The sequence below is a fragment of the Eschrichtius robustus genome, chromosome 11, assembly GCF_028021215.1.
Source record: "Eschrichtius robustus isolate mEscRob2 chromosome 11, mEscRob2.pri, whole genome shotgun sequence".
Lineage (NCBI taxonomy): Eukaryota > Metazoa > Chordata > Mammalia > Artiodactyla > Eschrichtiidae > Eschrichtius > Eschrichtius robustus.
The window spans coordinates 25801686-25821873 of record NC_090834.1 but is presented as its reverse complement, the minus strand read 5'-3'; the positions used below and the strand labels follow the sequence as shown (position 1 = coordinate 25821873).

The 20188-nt window shown below is 36.3% G+C and overlaps 1 protein-coding gene across 2 annotated transcripts in view; it reads left to right on the top strand.

Annotated features, from left to right (window-relative positions):
* Positions 1 to 18487, top strand: part of ELMOD1 (ELMO domain containing 1) — a 45708-nt gene extending 27221 nt beyond the window's left edge. For both annotated transcript variants that reach the window (XM_068555445.1, XM_068555446.1), the window contains exons 7-10: positions 3467 to 3535; positions 6988 to 7038; positions 8139 to 8272; positions 17999 to 18487. In XM_068555445.1, the coding sequence (XP_068411546.1) occupies positions 3467 to 3535; positions 6988 to 7038; positions 8139 to 8272; positions 17999 to 18171 (427 nt within the window). In that variant the 3' untranslated portion in view covers positions 18172 to 18487. The remainder of the gene's footprint in view (positions 1 to 3466; positions 3536 to 6987; positions 7039 to 8138; positions 8273 to 17998) is intronic.
* Positions 18488 to 20188: the final 1701 nt, after the last annotated feature.

Sequence of the window (20188 nt, the reverse complement as noted above, 5' to 3'; positions counted from 1 at the left end):
CATATTCAAATTTCCCAATTCTCTCAAATATGTCTTGTTACAGCTGGTTTGATCTGATCCAGTTCCATGTAAGATCTATGCATTGCACTTAGTGATTATATCTTTCTCGTTTTTTTTTTTTTTGTCATCTTATTTTTCTTTAATTAATTTATATTGGAGTATAGTTGCTTTACAATGTTCTGTTAGTTTCTGTTGTACAGCAAAGTGAATCAGCTATATGTATACATATATCCCCTCGTTTTTGGATTCCCTTCCCATTTAGGTTACCACAGAGCATAGAGTTCCCTGAGCTATACAGTAGGTTCTCGTTTGTTATCTATTTTATACATAGTATCAATAGAGTATATATGTCAATCCCAATCTCCCAATTCACCCCCCCCACCTTGCCCTCTTGGTAGACATACGTTTGTTCTCTACCTCTGAGTCTCTATTTCTACTTTGCTCTCTGGTCCTTTTTAATTTAGTCAGTCTCTCCCCCTCTGTCCTCTCCTTTTGCCCCTCCATCATGTCATTAATTCATGCAAGATTCTAGGTCAACTGTCCTATAAAATATCCCACAATCTGTATTTGTCTGTTTTCATTTGTACCCATCCCCGGTATGCCCTGAAAATCAGAGGTACTCGGAAAGGCTTGAATAGGTTCATGCTAACATCTTGGTGGGAGGCCTGCAGCATCCCCACTCTCAGTCTTATGCTGAGATGGATCAGAGGAATCACAGCCTGATGGCTCCGTTATAAAGTCCCCATCAGCCCTTTATCTAACCATTTCCTCCAGTTATCTTCACTGAACCAATTAATTGTGCAAAGAGTGCTTTTCTAATTCTGTTATTCTTCCCACAGTTGTTGCCTAAAATTCTGTAAAGACAGTTTCCTTTATTAAATACGGTTATTTGGTTTCTCTAAAATATAGGCAGGGGGCTTCCTTGGTGGCACAGTGGTTAAGAATCCGCCTGCCAGGGCTTCCCTGGTGGCGCAGTGGTTGAGAGTCTGCTTGCTATGCAGGGGACACGGGTTCGAGCCCTGGTCTGGGAGGATCCCACATGCTGTGGAGCAACTAGGCCCGTGAGCCACAACTACTGAGCCTGCGAGTCTGGAGCCTGTGCTCCGCAACGAGAGGCCACGATAGTGAGAGGCCTGCACACCGCGATGAAGAGTGGCCCCCACTTGCCACAACTAGAGAAAGCCCTAGCACAGAAACGAAGACCCAACATAGCAATCAATCAATCAATCAACCAATCTTTAAAAAAAAAAAGAATCCGCCTGCCAATGCAGGGGACATGGGTTCAAACCCTGGTTCAGGGAGATCCCACATGCTGCAGAGCAACTAAGCCCATGTGCCACAACTACCGAGCCTGTGCTCTAGGGCCCGCGAGTCACAGCTACTGAGCCCGGGTGCCATAACTACTGAAGCCCGCATGCCTAGAGCCCATGCTCCTGAACAAGAGAAGCCACCGCATTGAGAAGCCTGCGCACTGCAATGAAGAGTAGCCCCGCGCTCACCGCCAACTAGAGAAAGCCCACACGCAGCAACAAAGGCACAGCACAGCCAAAAAATATTTTTTTTAATAAATAAAATAAATAAATTAAAATATAGGCAGGACAGCTGCTCAAGTAAATAAGTTGCCAATTTTCAGAGTGAGGAATTGATGCCCTAGTCCCCTTGTTAGTGATCAAACTTTTTTTTTTTGCTTTATATTTTTAAATTATCACTTTAACTCCTGGTTTTTGTATGTTTATGTGATTTAATAATTGTGCTCATTATTTTTTTCATGCTTAAATTGGGTCATTTGTAGCCATTATTTTTCAAGAAAAAAGGAGTCCTTTTAGGTTGGTTGTTGTGTCCTTTGACACTACCCTACTAGTGAGGATAGTGATATATTTTTAAAAGAAAAAATGGCATTTTTAAGGGCACCCATTTCCCCCTAAGATCTTTTATTTTAAATTTAGAAAGTTTAATAATCGCCCATGCTTTTTTTTTAAGATGGTAAATTTTTTATACAATTTTTAAATGTTACACTCCATTTACAGTTATTACAAAATATTAGCTATATTCCCCGTGTTGTACAATACATCCTTGTAGCCTATCTTATACCTATAGTTTGTACCTCCCACTCCCCCACTCTTATTTTTTCTTATTTTTTCCCTGCTCCCCCTCCCCACTGGTAAATGTTTTAAATGTTACACTATTATGTAATGTGAATGAATAAAAAGGTAAATTTTGATGACAAAGGTGGTGTTACAAATAAGTGGGTAAAGGATGAGCTTTTAAATAAGTAGAGCTGGGGCAATTGACCTTCCATTTGAAAATTAAATTAAATTAAATCTCTACCTTGCCTCAGTTTACAAATTGAATGTCAGAAACAAATATTTACAACTTTTAGGAGAACATCTTTAAGATATGTGAGTAAGGAGGGATGTCTTAAAGATAAAAACCAAAAAAGCACAAACTGTAAAAGAAAAATCAATAAATCTCACACATTAACATCAAAACCTTCTATAAGCCACCATAAATAAAATGAAAAGAAAGCCAAGACTGACACTCACATAATTGTTAAAGGATCTGTATCCAGTATATTATTATCTGTAGGCTTATTTATCTTATTTATTTGAGGACATTTTTAGATATACTGGACCAAGAAATGTGAACAGAAAAGCTATAAAAGAAGAAACCTAAATGACCAACAAAAGTATGAAGAGACTCAATTTCATTAATAATCATAAACATGTTTACTAAATTTGCTGACTAGCTTTGAACTTTTCTGAGAGAAAATTTAAGAGGTTGTTTTATCCTTTAGATATATGCAGGAAATCCACATCAAATTAAATAATACATGCTATATGTAGTTGTATTTTATAATTGTCTCTATGAAGTATTTTTTATGATATATTTTTGAGGGTATGTAAGCTTTTTGTATGTGGGAAGGGAAACTTCATTGCCCCTTTCTTCCCAGAACAGAATTTTTTAAACATCTCTAAGCTCCATAAGATATTTTCCTTCATAATTCTAACAACACCCCGTGAATATTCTCCAAGAAAGTACATTTGAACTTTTATCACCTCCTCTAGTCTCATCCTTTCTCTGCCCTTTGGCTGTCACAGCCTCTTACCATGTCCCTTCATCCAAGTTTTTTCTGCCTTCTGAGGGGCCTCATCCAGCCTTCCTAATAAGAATCTATAACCCTCATTAATAAGAATATCTTTGGCTCGCTAGGGAATAGTAAAGTTCATAATTAAATTTTCAAACCTACTAGAATCATTCCTAAATCTTTGTGGGTTTCACAACTACCCTATATACTGTCATTATATTTGGAAAACTCTATTATGAAAAGCTGTTCATTCTCTGGAGCTGACACAGGTTGTATGCTTATGCTGGTGTCCATCTCTGAATCCAAAATGGCCTCAAATTGGATTGAAATGAATGTATTCAAAAGGTATGGAGTTATGGTTTTCTTTCCCTCCAACTGCAGGTATTTTGCAGAAAGGGATGCTGCAGCAGCTCAGCAGGTCCTATCTGATTCTCTTCATCCAAAATGCAGGTAATTGTTGAAAATGAAAGGTGGATTAGGCTTTTTGGATTAGGTAGAATTAATTTCATCTCCTATATGGCTCTATTGATGAGATTCTCAAGAGAGTCAACCCACCAGAAGTGAGGCTTAAAGCTCTTTCAAACAAGCCCTTTTGACAAATGCTGAATAGGAAGGTTATAATGTCAGGTACTTGTGACAGGGTTTAGGATGTAAAGTGGCACTGTTCAAGTGAGATGTGCACTTGAGGGGTTGATAACATCCCTGGTGTCTAGGAAGATTGAGGAGGTGGGCATAGAAGAAGGAGAAAGCAGAGTATGGAAGAAAGAGTTCAGAGACAAGGGACCACAGTGGGGGAATAGAGGGAAGAATGGAAGTCTTGAAGTCAGGGACCAAGTGAGAAAGTCTAAAATTGCTGAGGCTCTTTTTTGTTTTTCTTAATAAAATTCTAGATTCTAAATTGTTTGCATTTTCATTTACCTTTCTAAATTTTTGTCTTTAACTGATTACATTAGGGATATCACTAAAGAGGAAATAAGGTATTTTTCTTTGCTTTTGTTTTTTCTTGCTTTTATGTTATTTTAGAATAAGTATGGGTAAGAATATTTAAAGTAATATAAATTCATGAAAAATTTTCAAAAAGCAAACATTTCCCAACTTTTTATGTAATATAGTTCGTTACGTTTGGGCTGTGTTTTGATGAAGGAAAAACCAGATTAGACTGACCTGATAGAAAATGTCAAAGAGCCTTTCTACAGCCATGTCTGTTGGAGAAACATTTTGAAACTTCACCTAAAAGCTGAACACATTACCACACATTTCTGCCCCCATCTACTCCAAGAGAGGGACATTTCATCTGGGAATTATGCTGCACAGAGCAAATCTCCTCTTCTATTAATGTATTTCTAATTGTATTACTATAAAGAGTGTATACATGCTTTAGTTACTCTTATTATAAGGAGTTCTTCTATTTTGTACTCATAGTTTTGTATCACTTTTTTCTCCTCAGCATGACAGGTTATCTTGTTAGTGTTCATGTTTGCTAAATAAGTCCCAAATTTCATCATACCACTCTCAAAATCTATAAACAGGTTGACTTTGAGGCTCCCCTCCCATCTTACTATTATACTTATTCTAGCTTCAATTGGCTAAGATTCATTAAATTATCCTATACTTCCCAAATTTATAATTATAATCTTTTTATAAGTTTAAATTTTCATTTTCTTTACGTTTTATTTACTTTGAGAAAAGCACTAAAATCATAACTCTTTCTTCATATATCACATGGTTAAAATCAAACTGTTTTAATTTTTTAACTACATTGTCTGAATTACATGTTTCTGTAATGTAGAAACTCTGAAACCTCTCTGATTAAAATTGGCTGGGGAGTCTGTGTGCACTGACATTCCTTGGAGAAGCATCAGTTAAAAGACATGAATCCTCCATGGTCCTTAGGAAGTGACAATAAGCTTAAAATATATATTTTTTATTAACCATTGGAGAGGGATTGATTTTGTCTATGAGCCATTCTCAAAGAAAGGCTTTATAATTTTATATCCTGTGTTGGCCACCAGAGAGGAATTATTTGAGGGTGTGATTACTCTTATTTAAGAAGAGACTGGTATTTGTGTGTGTGTGTGTATGTGTGTGTCTGTGTGGGCACGCACACACTTTGTCCCTCAAGCTACAATAAAATTGACTAGATGAAGTGCAAGTATTAATCACTGCAAATTGATGGTAAATGTCATTGAATACAAATCAGAATGTTTTGAAAACGGTACTGTCCTTCACAAATGTCTGAAAGAAATATATATTAACCCATAGTGATATCAACATAGGTTCTTTCAGGCCCTGAATATTTCAGGTGTTGAATAGGGAGAAGCCATACATACTAAGGAAAGTTCTTTCCTGTCTACCCTTCAGCAAGCATTATACGTTATTGCTCTTGTGAAGATCAATCTATTGAATTCTGAAGTAACTTGAGAGATAAAAGTAGGTTTAAGTTTAAGAGAAGAATTTTGAGAGTTTGTATTTTTGTTTGTTTGTTGTGTGTGTGTTTCCTGAAGAGAGGAATTCCTTCTGTTTGGACCAGGATATCCTATAAGTAATCAAATGAGTGGAGGTCATTTGGCCTTTTCTTACATTTCCAATGCAGATAGATTTAATTTAACAAAATACAGAGATACTATGTATTTACAAAGCTTTGTTGAAGAGAAAATAGGTGCTTATAAATTTGTTTATATAAAATTTCTAAATTTCACACCTAACTCATTTTAGTTTGGAACGAGTCTTTTAAGGTAAAAATCTCCTGATGCCTCTTTGGCTGACTTGTTGGTTTGTTAATTGGCAGTTGCACTTTAAAAAGAAGTGGCTTATTTTAACATGAATTAAAGACAGTTGCTTTGAATTAGAGCCAGTCATTTACAGAGTAGAAAGTAAGTATAGTAAAATAACAGTTTTGCATCATGTTTTTGTGGGCCTGTGCTGTGTGTGTGTTACATGTGTGTCTTTTAATGTAGTGTTTGCATTGTTTTATAAAGAACTCTCCTTTCTCCTACTTAGATGGAAGCTAAATGTTCGTAATAACTCTAGTTTTAAAATTTTATTTAATTCCAAGGCTAACCACAATTTTTAGTGTAGAACACTGAATGAAAGTTCACGTTGGCCACAAAGAAGAGTGCAACATGGTTCCTGCCTACAAGATATTGGCAGTATGGAAGTAGGTGAGAATAGGGGCAATAAGAAAGTACACGAAGTAATAGAATGCAAGTCAGTATTTTCAGAATGCTTTTATTATAGAACCCTTTCTTCAGTCTTATTCAGAAACTCAAATTATAAAAATGGATTAAAATGGAGCTACTATGATTTAGCTGTCTTAGCTGAGCCAGAGGAAATGCCACAGCACCTGTTGGAACAGAATTTTTAAAACCTATAAGTTCCTCCTTCCCTTCTTCCCTCCCTCCCTCTCTCCCTTTTATTCTTTCCTTCTTTCTTTTTTTCACTAACTCAATTATTTAACAGTAAACATTTATTTGGCATCTGCTGTGTGCCAGACATCACAAATAAGGCTGAGTAGGATAATTGCCATGAGGGAAAACCAAACGAAATGCAGTGGGGAATCATGACTGAGGTAGCATCTTGCTAGAGGAGGAAGTATTATTTGATAATTAATGGATAATATGAAAGAGTATGTTTGGCCTTTAGGTCTGTCTCTCATTGCTGTACTATAGTGAATAAAGGATAAGTAGCATGGCTTTAAATAATTCCATTTCTGAGCTCCATATAAATTGTATTGTGGCTTTTTAGTTAATAACATTTAAATTGATTAGTGTTTGATAACTGAGTTACAGACATCCCCACATCTAGTCAACAGTTTTAACAAAAACATTAAAAGAGAACAGGTATCAATTAAAGTCTTATTTATTTATTTACTCATTCATTCATTCATTCATTCATTTATTCAGCAAATTCAGCAAAGCAGAATGGGAGAAGAAAAGGATGGATAAAGCAATTGGGTGAGTGTGGGACTTCATATATAAAGGTTGTCAGAAGAGCACTGCAAAAAATGACAAGGATGAAAATGCACTTTCCTGATGGAAATACATAATCCAGTTGAATTTTGGAAAGGACCTGTTTATATGTTTTTGTATTAACTTGTATGATTATATGATACTACTTTGCCTGTGACCAAGTGATGAAGTTTAGAAAGTTATAACTGTATGGAAATGATTTTCAAAAATCATAATTTGGAATTGTATTTGCTAGTCTTCTTTTAAGGATTTCTATCAAGTATCAGGCTATTAGTTAAAAGTTTACTTTAGAAGGTCTTTTATTATAATGCCCCTTTTCATCCAAAAATAGTTCTGAGCAGAGAACTCCTTTTTTTTTATGTGCTGGATTTATAATACCAGAGAGGACTTAAGAACTCAGTTTCACTTAATTTTAGATAGACATGTAGAAAATGGACTAGAAAATATACCCTGAGTGTTAAGATACTAGTTAAATTTTTCCTCATTTTAAAGGTAATATAAGGTTTATTATAGAAAATTCCAATAATATAGGAAAGTAAACCAAACAATCACCCTAATCATATTACTCTAATATACCCATATTAATATTTTGTGGAATTTCACTCTAGTTTTTCTGCACATTTGTGTGTAAAATAAAACTTGGCTTGTTCTATACATAATGTTTTATATCCTGCTTAAATAATCTTTAGGAGTATGGTTTTTACTAGTTGTAATATGTTATATGAGATTACCATAATTTATTTCACCAATCATCTTCTTTAGGATATATGAATAGTTTACATGTCTTTGCCATATAAATAATGCTGTAATGACTATCATTGCATATAAAGCTTTGTCATTTTCTGTTTTTTTCTCTCATATATTTGGGAATGGCATTACCAAGTCAAAGCATATGAACTCTCAATTCTTTTGGCATACATTATTAAAATTTTCTGGTAATTTATAAGCTTCAGGGTTTTGATAAGTTGGGGAGAGAAGGGAAATCTAACACTCTGATAATAGCAATTTAAATATCAAATTATCATTTTTTGAAATGCTTAACTTCTCATATGTGATAAACAAGTGGTGTGGCTTGCACTTTACAGGTACTCGTTTGCAATTGTGGGCATCAATATAACTGATCTGGCATATAATCTACTGGTGAGTGGAGCTCTAAAAACTCATTTCTACAACATCGCTCCAGAAGCTCCAACATTATCTCACTTCCAGCAAACATTCTGTAAGTGTCCTGTTGCTTAATTATTGATATAGGTTTCTATAGAACACTCTAGACAAGGGTTGAAGCTGAGAGATCTTTGTGATTTGGCTGCATTGGAGCCTTTGAACTTCCTCCTTTGGTTTTGATTTTGTTTTCTCATTCACAACCTACACATATTTTCAGGCATCATGAATCTTTCCTCGTTCCCAGCTCTTGCCTAATAAATATTCAATGTATCAACTTCCCATCTAACTTAAAGACATCAGAGATGTCTTTCTTCCTCTGATCCAACATGGCATAACACTTAAGAGTGCAGGCTCTGAAGACAGCCTGAGTTGACTCCCAGATCTACGTTAACTACCATCTCTAAGCCTCAGCTATCTCATCTATAAAAGGAGTCCTTTCCTCATAGAGCTGCTATGGAGGTAAAATGAGATGAGGGTAAAAAGTTTTTTATTAGCTAGTCCCATAGTTACTGCTCAGTGAACATTAGAAAGAGAAGGTGGTGGTTTAATGGGTGATATAGATGGTGGTAGAGTTGTCATTGGTATTACTTTTACTGCTACCACTACTAGTGCTACAGAGGGTAGTGTTTGCAGCCCTTTCTAAGTGTAGGTGCTAGTAGAGGGAAGTATTGTTGACCCTTCACCAGAGCCTTATGTTGTCCTTGCCTGAGGGGTATCCTTTGGGGTTGCTGTTGTGCTGAGGTTTCAGAAGATAAAGACCAAGACCGTTTAGTAGAGCCCTCAGATGCTATTCTCTAATTTTAGAGGCAGAATTCTAAAATGTAGCTGTGTGTCATTATGATCCTTGCTGGTCAGACACAAACTGGTTTGGAGGAACATAGAATGATAGTCTACCAAGTCTTCAAGCAATCTAAGCAATTTAAAGGAGAAATGTCTTTTAAACCACTTAAACCATGCTTACTGCACTGAGGGCCTCGTACCTGAGCTTTCTTAGCAAGAAAATTTCCAAAGTCTTCTCCTTATGTTTCTTTCAGCCTTTTTTCTGCTGTTATGTTGCTAAACAGGTCTGCCACTCTTTCTAAGTATGGTTAAAACACAATCATTCCACCCCAAATCTACCACAGGAGAGTGTTGTTCCCCAGTTCAATTTTAAAATGTGATAAAGTCACAAGTTAACAGCCATTTACTTTATCTAAATTCCTAAATTAATAGTGATTATGTTATCTAGGATTCTGTCTTCTTTTACATCTGCTTAAGCAGGACTTCCAGTTAAAGATGACATAATTAGTGTATGCATTATGCTCCCTTCTGAAATTCCACTAAAGTTAATAGAAAGGGATTTTCCTAAGAAAGCATAAACCCACAAGGATAAAAATCAGAAACAAAACAAGAAAATCTCATTTTGAAAGCTGGAAAACAGATTAAGTGGTAAATGATTTAGTAGTCTTGAGAGAGCAAATCCCTAACAGGTGGCATGGAAAGGTAAGAAGCAACCTGATTTATTCCACAGGACTCCCCAAAAGGTTCAAGAATTGGCAACATTAGATATTTCAGAAATGAGGGTTAACATAATAAGACCAAAAATAGCAAGATTGCTTGAAAATACGTTAAGAAGCTCTTAGAGGTTTAAATCCCCTTCCCCAGGAGACAGCTTCTGTCCTTCCCCCTCCTCAGCAGAGGCTGGTGTACTTTACAGGGAGAGAAAAATAAAGAGTCTCTGGTCTGATGAGAATCAGGTACAGCTGATGGCAAACCATACTGAAAGTGATGATGAAGACTGAGACCCAGGCTCCTTCTCCTACCCAATTCCTATCACTTTGGCAAGAGACTGACAAGGGCCTTCTCTGAAATCTGAACATCCCAAGAGAAAATAGCTGAAGATGCTGACCTCTGGGTCTCCCCAGTGAAGCAGCCCAGTCATATCACTCTACAGTCATGCTCACCATCAACAAACCCTACCTACGTGCTCAGAGCTTCCAATCAGCTTTTAATCCAGTTGGCTTTTTATTTAGTAAAAAATATTTACAGGTAGCCAAGTATTACCAGATGTTTGAGTGTGATGGTTAAAAACATGTCCTCAAATTCTTTGATACTCCTCCCATTAAAAGGTAGGGTTTTTGTTCCTCTCACCCAGCCCAACTGGGCTGACCAGTTGGTTGACCAAGAGAATAAGCAGATTTGACACTATGTGACTTTTAGGGCTACATTAGAAAAGTCTTTCATCTGTGGATAATGAAGATGTGGTACATGTATACAATGATATACTACTCAGCCATAAAAAAGAATGAAATAATGCCATTTGCAGCAACATGTATGCAACTAGAGATTATCATACTAAGTGAAGTCAGAAAGAGAAAGACAAATACCATATGATATCACTTATATGTGGAATCTAAAATATGACACAAATGAACCTACTTATGAAACAGAAACAAACTCATGGACATAGAGAACAGACTTGTGGTTGCCAAGGAAGAGGGGGTTGGGGGAGGAATAGAGTGGGAGGTTGGGGTTAGCAGATGATAGCTATTATATAGAGAATGGTAAACAACAAGGTCCTACTGTATAGCATGGGGAACTATATTCAATATCTTATGATAAACCATAATGGAAAAGAATATTTTTAAAAAATGTGTGTGTATATATATATATATATATATATATATATATATATATATATATATAACTGAATCACTTCGCTGTACAGCAGAAATTAACACAACATTGTAAAACAATTATACATCAATAAAAAAGCTTTTTTAAAGAAAAGGCTTTGATCTAGAGATCAGGGATTGAACTGCCTTTGGAAGCATGAGCCGCCATGTAAGGTATCTGATTCCTCTGTGTTGTGAAAAAGTCCAGGACATACAGAGCAATCATATGTAGGTAATCTGACTGACAGTAAAGAAAGCCTCAGACATGAAAGAGAGTCTAAAACAGGCAGAAATAAAGCCACTATAAAGAAACAGAAACCATGCAGAGAGAAGAAAACTTCAAAAATATGTATCATTAATATTCCCAAGAGATAAGAGAAGAAATTGCTACTATGAAGCAAGAACAAGGTGCCATAGAAAGAGCATTCAGAGAATAAAAGAGTGTTCTTAGAAATTAAAAATCAGATAACAGAAATGAAATCTCCAAGAAGGATTAGAAGATAAAGTTGAAAACTTCCAGTAAGTATAGATGAAAAATAGAAAATAAAGGTTGAGAAATTAAAGGACCATTCTTGGAAGTCTTATAAAAAGAATGCCAGAAAAAAGAACAGTGAAACTAAGGGGAGGGAATCAAACAAATAAATGAAGAAAAATTTTCAGAACTGAAAGATGACTTTTCATATTTAAACTAGTAAGCACCAGGATAATAGATTAAAATGGATTCACACTCAGGTCCATATCATTGTGAAATTTCAATACATAGGAAAGAGATGATTCTAAAAATGTCCAAATCTGTCACATAAAGAATTGGGAGTCAAGATGACATTGGATTTCTCAACAACAACACTGTATTCTAGAAGAGAGTGGAATAATGTCTTCAAAAATTTAACCAAATAGTATTTAAAATCTAAGGGAATATGATTTCCAATTTTGAATTCTATACCCAGTCCAACTTACCAATTAAGTGTGGAGTAGAATAAACACATTTTTTTGAGTGCAAGGTCCTAAACATTTTACCTTCTTGTACCTTTATAAGGAAGCTCCTGAAATATATTTTTCCATAAAATAAGAGAGTAATCCTAAGAGGAATAAGTGAGGTACAGAAAGCAGGAAATCTATCAGAGAAAAAAGAGAAGAGAAGAGAAGAGGGGAAGGGAGGGGAGGGGAGGGGAGAGGATAGGAGAGGAAAGAGAAGAGAATCGTCAAGATGAGGGAAGTCAAAAAATCAAGCAATGGAAAATATGTTATTTAGAGCTATGGAGGTCAATAATCAAAGAATCAGCTGGAAGAGTTGAAATGCTGTTTTAAGGAAGCAGGAATTAGGACAGGAAGTGTTGCTGGGTTTTCGTTTGCTCTTTGTAACAAGACTTATTAAACTATTTGACTCTGTGTATAACTTGATGCTCAACATAACTAATTATTAGAGAAATACAAATCAAACTACAATGAGGTATCACCTCACTCTGGTCAGAATGGCCTTCATCAAAAACTCTACAAATAATAAATGTTGGAGAGGGTGTGAAGAAAAGGGAACCCTCCTTCACTGCTGGTGGGAATGTAAGTTGGTACAGCCACTGTGGAGAATAGTATGGAGGTTGCTTAAGAAACTAAAAATAGGGCTGCCATATGACCCAGCAATCCCACTCCTGGGTATATATCCGGAGAAAACTATAATTTGAAAAGATACATGCACCCCAATGTTCATTGCAGCACTATTTACAATAGCCAAGACATGGAAGCAACCTAAATGTCCATCAGCAGATGAATGGATAAAGAAGATGTGATATATATGTATATATGTACACACGCACACACACACACACACACACACAATGGAATATTAGTCATAAAAAGAGAAGGAAATAATGCCATTTGCAGCAACATGGATGGACCTAGATATTATCATACTAAATGAAGTAAGCCAGAGAAAGACAAATATCATATGATAGTGCTTATATGTGGAATCTAACAACAAAAAAAAAATACAAACGAACTTTTTTACAAAACAGAGATAGACTGATGACAGACATGGAAAACACACTTATGGTTACCAAAGGGGAAAGGTGGGGAGGGATAAATAAGGAGGTTGGGATTAACATATACACATTACTATAAATAAAATAGATAACCAAGAAGGACCTACTGTATAGCACAGAGAACTATAATCAGTATTTTGTAATAACCTATAAGGGAAAAGAATATGAAAAAGAATAGACATACATATGTATAACTGAATCATGCTGTACACCTGAAATTAACATTGTAAATCAACTATACGTCAATAAAAATTAAATAAAATAAGTTATGTTTAAGTTGAATGAAAAAGCAAATTTTAAAATATATACATATTTATGACTTGTTAATGGAAAATGTAAGTCCCCTACATTTGTGATTACAGCTCCTACTTTGACAACTAGATGATTATATTTACTCCTGTAACAATTCTGACCATTTCCAGCAAATAATATTGAGGTTTTACTACAGATCAGATGCTGTGCTGAGGAAGACAGACATCTAAACAAATAATTAAAACACGGTGGGGAGAATTTTGTTATTGAAGAAGTAAAATCTCACTCAGTCTGGGGGTCAGGGAAAGCTTCCTAAAGCAAATTCCACTTTCCATGAGAACTGAAAAATAGGTAGCAGGAAATATAGCAGTGGTGGCCTAGTGGTCCAGCGAGAGGGAGTGGCACAGGCAAAGGCCACAAGACAAACGTGTGGTGGATTCAAGGAATAAAGCATAGGATTTGGGGTGGGAGGAGGGGTGTCTAGAGATGACAGTAGTAAGAGCAGGAATGGGGAAGGGGGATATCTTGAAAGAGTTTTGTAAGCCATTTGAAAGAGCATAAACGTAGATAAATAGGATCCCTTGCTTTGTTTCTCTACCCCTCGTACTTAGCCTATTCTATAGTTACCATGCTCCTTAGGGAAGCCAGGGAAGCAATTCTGAGGGAAAATAGAATGAGTTTAGTTTTAGGTATACCAGGGGTGGGTTCCTTTTTGGAAATAGTGGGCATTCTAATGAATAGTGGGCATTATAATATAAGGTTGTGGAGCTCTGAAGAATTACAAGGGCAGATTTGGGATTCATTAGCATTAAGGAGAAAATCAGAGCCTACAGTGGGGAGCTCTTGCAGGAGAGACTCAAAGTTAGAATCATAGGAATTGACATATAAGAACAGGAATGTTTGTTTTGTTCACGACTATATCCACAGCACAGAACCTGGTACAGAATAAGTGCTCAGTAAATATTTGTTGGATGGATGGATGGATGGATGGATGGATGGATGGATGGATGGGAGGCAAAAATATTGGCTGGTGTCCTTTTCAGGAGAAAGGAAGTCTAGTTACTCTGGAAAAATTTGGCATTGACCTGAATTGATAGGCTTCCAAGAGAATCTTAACCTGGGTGAGTAAGCAAGCAGTGGGATTACTTTTTTTTAAGGCCCTCACCAGGTTTTAGAAACAGCAGCAATCCCGCTGTGGATTGGGGTGAGGCAGAGGGACTCAGGCCTCTCTAGAAGAAGCAAACTGTGCCCTGAATTCGTTGTTCATCTATCAGACATGATCAGTTTTGCACCTCTTCTCTGTAATATTCTTGCAATTACCTGTGTCCTTGTGTCTCTGCAGTCTACTAACCGAATGCAGTGAAGCAAAACCAAGACACATTCAAGCAACAACAAATATGCTGCAGTCTTGGGTTGGAAAGCCAAATTATTATTCCAAACAGGTATTTCATCTAGGTGAAAGAATATAAGAATATAATAGGTCTATCATTTTGACTTTACAGTATTATTCAGTGAGCACTGCCCTGCCAAGTCAGTATGCTATGAAAATCACATTCAATCTAAAGCTCCACTGAACAGGCAGCTGCACTGAAATAAAGTAAGGTTAGGTGTAGTGAGCAGAAGGAAGTACAATAGCAAGAAGAGAAAAAAGAATTAGTTTTTCTTTGACCTTCAAAAGAAGGAACTATTCAGTAGGAATAAGAACCAGAAAAAGAGAGTACACTGGAAAAGGCAGCTGATTTCAGGTACTGGCTTCCAGCTTCCAGCTATAATTGTGTGATTGTACACCATTCAAGTATCTCTTCTAAACCCAATGTCCTCATCTGCATTACCTATTCCATAAAGCTGCTGTAAGAATTAAATAAGAGACTATAAGCAATACCCTGACCCCTCTTTCCTCCCTCTGCTCTTCATGCCATTTTGTTAGCTTCCTTAGCTAGCAAATCATCATCTGAAATTGTCTACCTTGGTCCCTCTCCAAGAAACTGAGAATTGGGGGGCATAAGAACTCTACCTTTTTCTTGTATCTTTTACATATTTGTTAATTGGCACATGGGCCAACTGATCAATTGGCCAAATGAATTTATGAACACTCTGTAATGTTATATAAATGAGTGGAGTTTTATGATTATGATATGTACCCTGGAAGCCAAGCCACCACTTCTACATTTTGATTAAAATCATGTTATACAGTGTCTAATTATTTTTCTGATGGGATAGAGAGAGTCCTAGGGAATCAGTTTGCAAGATTTACACCTTGACTTTTGTAGTCTTGAGAGGAAGGAGAATGGTGTTAGATTATTAACCATGCCTCTCCCTTCTACTCTTCTCCTAGCTTGTCTTTTAAACCTTTCAAAATGTTTTCCTGTAGTTGCATGTAAGGTAGAAAAATGGTGAAACCAAAGGGATCTGTATTCTTCTAAAACTCTATGCTACCCTAGATCACCTCTAGAGTGAGTATGTACATTGTGGAAAGTGAATTTCTCATTAAAGTATTTTTCACAGTGCCTACATATTATTGTCAATAGGGGTAAATAACTTATTAATCATGAGATACCAATGAGATGCTTTTAATTCATCAGTATTGGAAACCTGACTCTATATACAAAAGAGGTCAGGCATGTTTATTTGAGCTCAGAAGCAAAGTCAGGAAAATTATGTGTGTATTTTATATAGCAAGGAAGAAGAAATTATAAATGATCATAGATTTTATTTAGAACCATAAAAATTATAACATTTAGAAAGAAACCAAGGGAACTTAAAAAGAGAGCATCTTCTAAACCAATGGATCTCAAACTTCAGTGACATGAGATTCATCTTACTGAACTGCGATGTCTGGTTGAATCTGGGAGGGTCTTCATTTTTTACAAGTACCTCATGCCATTCTTGGGATACTTTAGGATAGATAGATGATTGAATTCTTTTGGTTGAATAATATACTGAGATGAGAGGAAAGAATTTCTGTTGGTGTGTGCTGAAGCAACCAGGATGATAAACAGACTCCAAGTCATGGCATATGAGAAATGGTAAGAAGAAATGAGGATGCTTAACCTCATGGCATAAAGGGCACTTCAGATACTTGAGTTGGAGAAGGATTGAATTTGTTCCAAGAAATATGGGGCAAGAAATTTTGGCCCAGTGTGAGAAAGCACCTCTAAAGAATCAGGTTCTTCATTCATGGACCAGGCTAATGTCAGTGTTGTCATCAGAAAAGTTCAAGACCGGGTGCTGCCACAGGGAATTCAAGCATCAGATGGATCAGAGACAGATGGATGGCTCCTGGGATTGCTGATACCTCTGATCTGGGGCTTCTCTGATATGGTCACGTTCTCACTACAGTGGCAGTGGGCCCTGGCTGGTGTAGCCCAGAGGCATTTTGGTGAGGGTTGGTATGTGTTCCCATCTGAGATGTTAAAAGCAGTCAATATGTTAACTTGTGTTAACACAGATTAACAAAATGTGTTAATGTGTGTAGAGAGCCCAGAGGCAGTCCAAGCCTAGAGGAAATGAGTCAACCCAAAGAAAAAATAAAATAAATTCTCTCTCTCCTTACTACCCTTCCTCCTATAGTTGAAGAGAAAGACCGTATACTTAAAGATGTACAAGCATACTTAACAATGTAATGAATGAGTAACCAGGTAAGTCTGTGGAATTAGACTCACATCTGGCAGTGTGTGTTGGGGGTAGGAAGGAAGTTCATTTCTAATTTTGTATTACAGTGAGATATGAATACAGGCTTTAAAAAATCTGCGTATGGAACTATGTTAAAGGTTATCCCATAAGTAGCTAGTTAACAGAAAAACAACAGCTATTGAATTTCTTTTTACTATTAGAATTGAGTATATTTGTTCCAAAGTTTTCTTCCCCTGCCCTCTGTCATCTCTGCTGCTTACTCCTTCCCATGAAGGTGAAGGGCTAGGATTTAAACCAGGTTTCTGGCTCCAGAATCCTTCCTCTGAACTATCTTCTACTGCCTTCTAATGTTAAGACAAAGTAAAGCTTATGTAATGTTTGGTTTCCATTTTTCTAACTAGTATTATTTCCTTAAATACTTTTTTTCTTATTATAGAGACACTTGAGCTTGCTTTTGCTTTACTACATGCAAATACCTATTATTGTCTTTTAAAAAGCTATTCACATTTCAATTCTAAATGAGGCGGGAGGGGTACAGTGGGGAAACAATATGATAAGTAGGTTCTCATATCAAATATTTAACATTTATTCCAAAAATGTTCCCAATCCACATAACATTTTTGAGACAAAAAAGTATTTGAATATGAAATTATGCTTCAGAGCAAATATGTCTTATTAACAATTGCATATAGTTTAATGACCACTCTATTGTTCAGAGTTGATTTACAGTTTTTATTGTCTCAGAATAGATTGTCAGAATGCATTCTTTTGATTTGTCAGGGTAATTTAAAACTTTACTCAAATCAAATATCAAGAGAAAAAAGGCTGAGTGGAGTACTTTTGAAAAATCACACCATTGTGTTAATTTAATCAGGCGGTGAAGAATGAAGTAGTTACTGTCAACCTTTCAAAATATGTTCCAGTTGTTATTCATATTCTAGAAATGGCAGAATTGATTTTTCTTCCTGCTTGAGCAGAGTGAGAATAATTCTAAGACCAATTGCAAAAATCTTGCAGGTTGGTAACTTCTACTGCACTGGTTTTAAAAAATAATTTTAACAGTAGTATTTGCTGTATTTTGATCTTGTCTTTGAGTAACATGGTTGCTGTTAGTTGGTCTGACATCTTTTTCAGCATTCAGGGTGATTTTGAATATGATTAAAGATTTTTTCCCTTGCATTCTTGTCACTGTCTTATCTCTAACAGGCTATTTGATGCACGAGTTTCATAAGTTTTGGATTGAAGAGGACCCCATGGACATAATGGAATTTAATCGTGTGCGGGAGAAATTCCGCAAGAGGATCATAAAACAGCTGCAGAATCCAGACATGGCATTGTGCCCACACTTTGCTGCCTCAGAAGGTTTAATCAACATATAATCACCCACACTGGTTTTAATGGATACCCCAGGACAGTGCCTCATTATTGTGTTAGATCTCTTCTTAGGTCCCAGCTCACACACTGAATGCACACAGTGATTTTATGCATGCCTGTTGGTACAGTGTTTTCATATCTTCGTCATAATTACCAGATCCCCAAATACCACAATTTCTGCAGTATCTGTCATCCAGTGACTGCTCATATTGTGGCATCATGCAGTGTTACATCTTGCCTTGACACCTGGTATGGAGAGAGTTTTCTATTTTTTTAAATTGGCTTCCTCTCCCTCATAATTTAGTGTTGAAGAATTGTATTTCTCTAGCTGTATTTTATATGTAAAAGATTTAGCTGAATTTTGTTCTGTGAAAGCCTTTTAATTTATTGATATGTTTCATGACTATAGCTGCTAGCTCTTCAAGCCAGGTTCATGCTTGGACCTCATTCCAATAAAGTATGACTTGAAAATAATACAAAGACACATGATAAGACAGATCATTCTTGCAAATACTGCTGCACTTCATGAAAATGTAACGAGGCTAACAAGAAGCAAATTTAGGTAGGTGCTGTTTTTTTTGAAGTACCACAGAATTATATTGTAATTTACCCCCAGTTGTAATTGTGGCATAGTCATCTGGACATCAAATTATTTTATTCCCATAATTTTACTGGCTTGGATGCCTAAATATGTTTATGATGCTTGGAGCCTCCGAAAAGAAGTATGCACACTGCAAAAGCTCCAAAAGCTTTTTCACTGTCTGCCTCTTGCTGAACTCAGAGTTACACCCTGGCACTGTTCTGATCCAGGCATCTTTGCTTGGGGCACTGAGTGCTGTCTGGTTTGTTGTCTATGTCAAGAGGTAATATTAAAAAACAATTTGTAAGAAAATATGTTGCAAGAGAAGAACCTGAGCTATGTCATTCTGTAATATTTCTTGAAAGTAATGACCTTGTCTTTTATCAGTGGAAGAAATAAATTGCTTGGAAGGAGAACAAAATCAAGTCATTTCAAAACTGCTTAAAATCATTTTAAAAACCATGATTTAGTTTGGAATTAATTATGATTGTAGTCTGTTGAATAGTATTTACCATGGCATTTCATACCCATGGTGTTTTATACCTTCAGACTATCAGTTTTAGTATTATTAGATGTTTGTGTACTCACTTGCTTATTTAAGTGAATTTTGAGTACTGCCTAACTCAGTTATGAATAAATTACATGTCATTCTACTATAATGTATAGTGGATTTCATTTTAATATTTTTGTGCTTGTACAGCTTCTGAATATGCAGATATGTGAGTGGGTAGAATGTCAAAGACAGACAACCTGAAGCTGTATATAAATCATGCCATCGTTCAGAGTAATCAGGTGTGAATTACAGTATGTCATGTCTGAGAGACTGCTTTTATTTAACTAATCTTGAGGGCTGGTGTTGCTTTAATGAAAGAATAAGATCAAGCTTTTTCTTTGCAGCTTCCTCTGAAGCCTGATTTGTCTACTGCTAGACAGCGGATGTAGAAAACATTAAGGTGCCTGTTGTTTCCTGGTCCATTCTAGCTCCTCTGGGATTTTGCTGTTCTTTCCCTTTCAGCTGTATGCCAGGTGGCAGGATTTTGCATTGCATCTTTTATAGCCCTGTGTCCTTTCTTAGAATGGGGAAAGGAAGGAGTTGGTTAAAGCATGATATATACCATGAGTAGTGACAATATATATTCCTCTCCAGAGTAAGTGAGAATTTGTGAACCCAGTAAATGGCCTGTCTTGGGAGCCCTGAATTTGCTGTAGTTGCTATATATGAAGGTGTTCTTCCATGTTCAGTACAGCCTTTGAAGCCACATGTATGCATTGCCTCTTCCTATCCACTATGGTCCTGTGTCACTGACATGGCTTGATAATATGTGGCATCTATACCAGCTCATGTCTCTTCTGTTCAAGTAGAGATAGTTGATGGTAACAAAGCTAGGAGCTTTCCCTCCCAGCTCCTTGAATGATTTCTCTCTATTGTATCTTAACATGGC